The 8,454-nt window shown below is 29.9% G+C and overlaps 1 protein-coding gene across 1 annotated transcript; it reads left to right on the top strand.

Annotated features, from left to right (window-relative positions):
* Positions 1-3,026: 3,026 nt before the first annotated feature.
* Positions 3,027-7,907, top strand: LOC25494229 (cytokinin dehydrogenase 3). The gene is made up of 5 exons (XM_013603029.3): positions 3,027-3,730; positions 6,214-6,341; positions 6,672-6,938; positions 7,083-7,351; positions 7,429-7,907. Exons 1-5 carry the CDS (start codon positions 3,127-3,129, stop codon positions 7,715-7,717), a joined length of 1,557 nt encoding a protein of 518 aa, XP_013458483.1. The 5' UTR covers positions 3,027-3,126; the 3' UTR covers positions 7,718-7,907.
* Positions 7,908-8,454: the final 547 nt, after the last annotated feature.

Here is an 8,454-nt window from a genome sequence, read left to right as displayed (position 1 = left end):
CACTAACACTCTCTTTGAAGAGAAATAAGAAAGAGAGAGATAGAGAAGAGAGACTAAATATTTGTGGGACCCACTGCTTTTTGTTTTCTCCACTGAACATCGAAGAAACGGGAGAGAGAGGTGGCTTAATTTTATTGTTCCAATTTTACCCTTGTATTCAAACTTTATTTATGATTAATTATCTTTCTGCAAATTGCAACAATAATTATCCAATATGAAGAATAAAACAAAGGGAAGTTATAGGAGACAAGCTGAAGGTATATTTGTCGGTGGTAGATGAAGGATGAAGAAGCAAAATGGAAAAACTCTCTCGCACACATGAAATTAAGCTGCATATATGGAGGAGAAGCCTGAGTGATGTGGATAGCTACCATACTGGATTGCCTTCATACCATGAGCTGGAAGTTACAAGGCTTTGAATGCCGTATATGGAGGAGAAGGCCGAAGGATGTAGATAATTAAGTTGTTTTTTAAATTTATTTATTCTTTCACTCTTTTCCATTTTTGTTATTAAACGGATGATTTCCAATAAGAATAAAAAATTGAGTTCTAATTTATTTGGATGAAGTTACAAATTAATGAAATAATTAATTTTTGATAATAATCTTCGTCGTTTGTCAAAAAAACATCATCATTGTCATCAACAATTTTGATTAAAAATTGGATTAAGTTATTTAATAAATTAATTTTGATTGAAGGTTTATTAATTAGGGGTATTTTGGTACTTCTGAAAATAATCAACACTTCTTTCTTCTCTATTTCTTTTATATTTCTCTTCTACCAAACAATGGGTTATTTACACAGAGGTATGGAAAAAATTGCGGAAAATCGAACAATTATACAATATCTGCCTTATGTAACACGTTGGGATTATTTAGCTACTATATTCACAGAAGCAATAACCGTAAATGGACCGGAACAATTGGGAAATATTCAAGTACCTAAAAGAGCCAGCTATATACGAGTAATTATGTTGGAATTAAGTCGCACATCAAATCTACTCTATTTTTCATCTTTTTCTCTCTTTTCATTCTCTCTTCTCAACTTCTCTTCTACACCAAACACACTCTAAAGGCAAACCTATGACGGACTCCGACAAAGGACACTATACAATAATGTTAAGCATTTTGAAATTTCATTAGAAAGACGGGTCATCACCGAAAAATATGATGTGTGTATTTGTTTAATATGACTGAATTTTGTCATTTGAATTTTGACCACGATAATTCCATGAAAATTCACCATGTTATTAGTATGAGAAATGATATTTGTACAATATTTTTTGACAACTTTTAGACAATTTTCTCTCTCATACTCACATTATATTTTTACTCTCTCTTCCTTTTTCTCTCTACATTATTTTTGACCAATAAAAAAATAAAAAAAGGAGATTATCATTAAAGTTGTTAGCAAATAATTGTTCAAATATCATTACTCTATTATTACCTTGTAATACACTCTACCTTTTCTCAAGGAAAACTCGTATTTCTTTCCAAGATTGGAATACAATCTGCGGCTGCCAAGGAACTAGGTCTAGTAGGGATGGCGTGCAGTTCAGTACAATTAGGTACTTTTATCCTATCTCGTTTTTTGTTCATTTTGGTTAAGCATGTGCAAAATCTTTATTAAATCTTCAAATACAACCACCCAACTATATATAATTGTATAACTTTTACCAAATATATACGTGATGAATTGTAAAGGCTAGCCTTAGACTGGACTCAGGATGTATCTAATTTTCTTTGAATGTTACTTCACGGTGCAGGACAAATAAAAAAGATGACTTCAACTTCAAAATATATTAATAACATTAAATTTTAGTGTAACTAAGATTTGTTTGAGAGAAAGTCCAACTAAGATTAATAATATATATAAAATTGGAATAATATAGTCAATGAACCACAAGTATATATAGTGCAGAATGTTCATGGTGGTACACTCACAAAATCGGTAGGAATCTATATAAATGTTACACAAATGTTAATATAATTGAGCATGTGTTTTATTACATTAATTAACATCATTCTATACAAGAATTTGTCAGTTCAATAACATATTCAATATATATAAGTCATATTCCTATATATGTCATGGAAGATTTCCTATACAGTACTAGTCTAATTGTTGGGCAAGAATAAACTGATTGCATGCGTATCATATCATATCATACACAGTATGTCAACCGTATAACAAATTATCTGTTTCTCTCAAAAACAAAAAGAAATTATCTGTTGACTTTGACAAATGATCACACGTAGTACTAAAAGTTTAATCTTCAATGGAACTAATTAATATGAAGTCTCCCCGCTCCCTCAAAAAAAAAAAAAAAATGAAGTCTCCCCGTTATAAAAGTAAATTTAAAAAATCAAATAATGTGCAAATCTTCAACCTTTGACCATAATTTTTAATCCCCGCCCAAGCCTAATTTATACTTTTTTTTTTTTTTTTTTTTGTTGAATAGCCCAATTTATACTATAATCGACGAGAAAGACAACACAACTAAAAATCACCCCAATTTATCCCCTCAAAAAATAAAATTACCGCTATTTATAAATACTTTTTGACCGCTATAAATAAAAAAATTACTCCCTTCATCTTACATGGTTATTTTATATATATTAAGAATTTTTTTTTATCAATGAATGATTTTTTTTTTTGTTTACTTTTATTAAATTACTTTTTGTAAGTATCGCTGTATCCGCCATTACCATCGGTATGAAATATAGTTATTTCATAATGATGCATTTAGTATTGATTAGAGAATACACATTAAAAAAATTAACATTACATTATAAGTTAAAAGCGTCCCTACTTTTTTTTTTTTTTTTTTTTGTAATTGTGTAACAAAAAGAAAATCCAAGTTTTGTGGTTAGTCTAAAGCGTGCAAAGGAAAAAGGTAATTTTATTTACAAATCCAAGGTTACACAAGACGTATAAATCAAAGAAACATATACAACATTATACAATTACATTTTATCAAAAAAACATTATACAATTACATGCCCTATAAAACTTCTCGGCATCTTCCTATAGTTTTCTATATAAATACGTAACTAGACATTTAGAGTTGAGAAAGACAAATTACAAGAAAAGTCGTAAATCAATTGAAGGCAAAGTAATTAAACTATGTCAAGGTATTTTCAACTTTCGAAAGCTTTGGTTATTCTACTATGTCTTAATATTGTAGTGCACACAAAACAAGCACAACTACAACCATGGTCACCCTTAGATGCACCAAAAGAAATCCTCCAAATGCTTAGTCGTGACCCCGTGACCATTTCACTAGCCTCAACCGATTTTGGCCACATAATTCACCAAAACCCTTTTGCAATTTTTGCACCATCTTCTATTAATGACATATCTAAATTGATCAAATTCTCAAATTCACTTCCTATCCCTTTTACTATAGCAGCAAGAGGGCAAGGACATTCGGTTAATGGACAATCCATGACAAATGATGGGATTGTGGTGAACATGACTGAATTGAATAATGAGCTTAGAAATAATGGGAATGGAATTGTTGTGTTTGATAAATATGTAGATGTTGGTGGTGGACAACGTTGGATTGATGTGTTGCATGCAAGCCTTGAAAAAGGACTTACACCACTTTCTTGGACTGATTATTTGTATTTATCGGTTGGTGGAACTCTCTCTAATGCTGGTATTAGTGGACAAACCTTCCGATTTGGTCCTCAAATTTCCAATGTTCATGAATTGGATGTTGTTACTGGTACGTATGAATCGAATCATTCTTTTCTTTCATAATTCTCTCCCTCCTAGTTCCTACAATTAATAGATGATGTTTTTAGGTTATTGACAGATTAGGTTGGGTTGGTTTTCGTTTCACGACTTAATCAAATTTTATTTATTTAAATTGGATCAACATTTCATAATTTTTATGTCAAGTTCGAATCAACCTAATAGTTAGTTTGAGTCGGGCCATAAACTCATGTCATCATTTTTTTGAAAATTCCTAAAATATATATACTATTGAATGACATTCTATTTCGTGAAAATTTAGAAATTAGGCTTAACTCTACAAATCAAAATTCTAACATCTGAATTTTACTCCCACAAATAAAAAAATAATTTGAATCTAACTAAATAAATCAACACATAAAAGTCATAAACAATATATATATATATATTTGAAATCATAAGTTAACTTGTTATACGCGAACCAAAAGAAGATAAATAAGAGAAAATTAATGTTGATTTTACTGTATTATCAATAAGCAAGCAACAAATGTTAATTGAGATCTTTAAAAAAAATGTTAATAGAGATGATAAATTAATTCTCTCTTCTTAAAAAGTAAATTTGAAAAGCAATAATAATTCTCGTGATTTAATTAATGTGATATACAATATTAGGGTCATTTTTCCTCCTAAACGCTAAAGATAAAATATTAGAGTTTCTCTCTTGTTTTTCTTTCTGGCGAGAGGACTATATATATATATATATATATATATATATATATATATATATATATATATTGTTTTATTAAAAAAAAATAGTTTAATAAGGATGGATGGATCATGCTTAAAAAAAAAAAAAGGATGGATGGATCATGCACAAGAAAAAAGGATGGAACAATTACAATAGCTACTATACCATCACATATATTCAACACAATATTTTTTTTCAAAATGTTCGATTATTATAGGATGGAGGGAGTATATTTTTATATTGAGTTAATCCATACTTACAAACCGACTTGTAACACAATGAATACTATTCTTTATAAATTCATCTTAGATCTTAATTTACAATAGGTTTTACTGTAATTGGGGATATGAGCTCATATTCTTTGGTGAGGTCTTAAATTCAAGATTTTGCAGATATTCAAATTAAAATGTGATAGACATTAGAGATTTCCCTAGTCAAGATTTTGCAGATATACAAATTAAATGTGATAGACATTGGAGATTTCACTAGTGGTCAATATTTTCTCTTAAATATCTTGAGTATACACAATACATATATATAAACTCTAGAATATCTTGAGTAATAATACTATAACAACAAGGAAAATAAGAGAAATTGATTATTCAACCAAATCAAATTCAGTTCCAAAGAATTTATTAAGCTATCTTGGTATGTCGCATCATATCATATCTTTATAAAAGATTTTAAACTTGTCTCTATATGAAGTGAAAATTGACCATGTCATTAAAAATTTATGTATGTGGGGTTATTTTTTTGCTAGGTTCAAAGTCTACATGTCTATTTTTAATTATCAAAATAAAATGTCTAACTATGTCAATTAGCTAGTTGAGGTTTATCTCTTGATATTCAGCGTACGTACTCATCGTCAAGTCGTCATAGTCACATATATATATAATGGTTGAAACTTTGACATATTTATATGTACTATGATTTATTATAGAATAACAGATAGATATGAAAAAAATTAGCCCTTGGCCTAAAGAAAAAGAACAAAATTTGTTCTTAGATGAGATTTCTGTGTTTTGAATTGATATCAGAGAAAAACAGAAGACTTTTAGCTATTAATTGGACTTTACTTCTGGAACAAATGAGTTTTTTTTTAGGTGGACTTTTTGGTTTTGATTATCTGCTAGTATTTGTTCTTTGAAGGGATTTATTTGCCAGTATTTGTTATGGATGCCTAGAAAATGCAAAATTAAATTAAAGAAGAATGTCTGTAGGTGTCACGTGACTTCATCGTATATTTATTAAGATTTCATGTCAACGATTTAATCAAAGTAAGATATGCAACATGAAATCAACTCGTTTTCAATCCAACTAAATGGCTAGACTCTTGTTACATTGCGAACAAATGTTTGCCAAGAAACACCATATTCATGTTAGGTTAACTTAATTGGTATGAACACTGCATATTATAACGTCAAAGGTTTAAATTCCAAACAATTTATTTATTCACCTTAAAATGAGTATTCTATTTGACCAATTTTAAAAAAGTCAAGCAACAAAGTATATTGCCGCACGTACTGATTCAACCTAGCTATCCCTCAGTTTCCCATATATTTTATACCTTGATGGCGCAAAAAATTAGATCAATTCCCTAAAAACAAAATATGTTATATGGTGCAATAATAAAATCATAGAGACTATTTGTAAATAAATAAAAAAAAGGGCCTTAACAACAACAAAATGACTAATGAACTCAAATTTCATCAAGAAAAACATGCCATTTATATTTATGTTTTATATTTTTCCTTTGGCTTTCACAGGGAAAGGAGACTTGGTGACTTGTTCTACGGAGAAGAACTCAGAATTATTTTATGCGGTTCTTGGAGGTCTAGGCCAATTTGGGATTATAACCCGAGCAAGAATAGCTCTTGGACCTGCACCCAAGAGGGTAAGTTACATGTTCTCTAATTAATATTCTTGCTTATTCATGATGTTGTATAGTAGGAATCTTGAGCACATATTTAAAGACGGTTGTAAAATGATCATTAGTATCATTTTAATTAATAATAACAAAAAGTATACAATATCATAAATTCTTATGGTTTCTTGTTAGTATGTCACAATCACAAGCTTACCATTTGCTATAATGCATATTTGCAAGTCAAACTTAGAAAAATATGCATTAATCATAAATATATTATCCTTAAATTTTGGTAAATTCTTTTATTATATTATCCTAAATTACTAATTAAACAAATGTTTGATTAATTTCTTGTAGGTAAAGTGGCTCCGTTTACTTTACAACGACTTCTCTGCATTTTCTGGAGACCAAGAACATTTAATCTCATTGAATGGAATAGATGAAACTAATGCACCCAATTATGTAGAAGGTTTTTTGCTTCTAAATCAGCCACCACTAGACCTATCCTTTTTTCCAGAAATTGATCAACCTCGCATAACTTCCTTGGTAACTCAATATGGCATAATCTACATCGTTGAGCTTGCCAAATATTACGACGAAAACTCTCAAGATCATGTTGATCAGGTAAAAAAAAATTAAAGAAGATTTTTCAATTCCAAAAAGACACAACATATGAAGAAACCTAAGTAGTCATGCTATTTTCATTTCTTCTTTGTTTGTATGATTAATTTATCTACTAACATAGACATCTTTTTGTTTCTTGAATAGGAAATTGAAATTTTGCTTCAGGGATTAAAGTTCGTCCCTACTTTTAAATTCGAAAAAGACGTTTCGTACGAAGAATTTCTAGACAGAGTTCACACTGATGAGTTAACACTAAGGGCACAAGGGCTTTGGAATATCCCACATCCTTGGTTAGACCTATTTGTTCCAGGATCTAGAATGTCTGAATTTAATGAAGGTGTGTTGAAGGGTATTATCCTTAAACAAAACATTACCGCAGGACTTGTAATAGTGTACCCAATGAACCGAACAAAGTAAGTTTTGAAAAATTATTTAATTAATTATAATGATGAAATTCACAAGCATATTTATACTTTGAATTAATTCATAGGTGGGATGATAAGATGTCAGCTGTTACACCCAATGAAGAAATTTTCTACGTTGTGGACTTTTTGCGTGCAACTGGGTTTGATAATTTGGAGGCATATAAGTCTCAAAACCAACAAATATTGCAATTCTGTAAGGATGTTGGTATAGAAATCAAACATTATCTTCCCCTAAACAGAACACATGAAGAATGGGTGGAACAATATGGCCTCAAATGGAATGCTTTTGAGAAAAGAAAAAATCAATTTGATCCAAATAAAATATTGTCACCTGGGCAAGGGATTTTCAACTAAATAAAAAAAAGTTATATGTGTCTACTTTTCTATCTTTCAACTAATCTTTTTCCTTTTAATTTACTGTATAGAATCAATTAAACAATTTACCAGTATGTTTTCTTGTCATAATTAAATATTTGTACATTTGTATAATCTGTAACATAAGTTATTTAACTAGATTCAATAAAAAAGTACCTATTTAAATTGATCAATAAACTTTGTATAACACATTCCACTATATATTTCTGCTCTGATTTCCTTGTCAAAACAAAGAAAATTCTGCTCTGATTTTAAGATCAATTCGTACAGGATAATTGCTTTCCTCCCATCTGTTTTTACTCATTCCCGTCAAAATAGCCGAGCGTGAGTTAACTCAAGCAGTTATATTTTCAACGTGAGTTAAATTACATTTTTCGGCGTGAGTTAACTCACGTAGGATAGTGAGAAAAAACAGATGGGAGAAGAACGATTCTCTTTGTACAGTATCCATGGCCCAGTGTTGTGGACATAAGACGATTTCCAACTAAAAGTGGGATAAAAGCTCAAAACTCAAACAACTTTTACAATTTCTTTTCCCACCCTCCACTTATAACTGAGTTTAGTTAGTAAAATGAGGGCATGTACCCCTTGACCCTTGCTAAAAAAAAAAAGTACCCCTTGACCTACGTTACGTACAAAGCTCGGACTCATCAAAATATATGTTTTTTTTTAGAAAGCCTTGTGTTTCTTTAGTGGCTTTACTGTAAAATTTGTTT

The sequence above is a fragment of the Medicago truncatula genome, chromosome 4, assembly GCF_003473485.1.
Source record: "Medicago truncatula cultivar Jemalong A17 chromosome 4, MtrunA17r5.0-ANR, whole genome shotgun sequence".
Lineage (NCBI taxonomy): Eukaryota > Viridiplantae > Streptophyta > Magnoliopsida > Fabales > Fabaceae > Medicago > Medicago truncatula.
The sequence above is the reverse complement of the archived record's forward strand: the minus strand, read 5'-3'. Positions and strand labels throughout refer to the sequence as shown.

Bases quoted from the DNA above. Each gene is read 5' to 3' on its own strand.
- LOC25494229 (XM_013603029.3), top strand. From the start codon at position 3,127: ATGTCAAGGTATTTTCAACTTTCGAAAGCTTTGGTTATTCTACTATGT. The intron at 3,731-6,213 runs GTACGTATGAAT...TGGCTTTCACAG, and splicing joins TGAATTGGATGTTGTTACTG to GGAAAGGAGACTTGGTGACT. The intron at 6,939-7,082 runs GTAAAAAAAAAT...TTTCTTGAATAG, and splicing joins CTCAAGATCATGTTGATCAG to GAAATTGAAATTTTGCTTCA.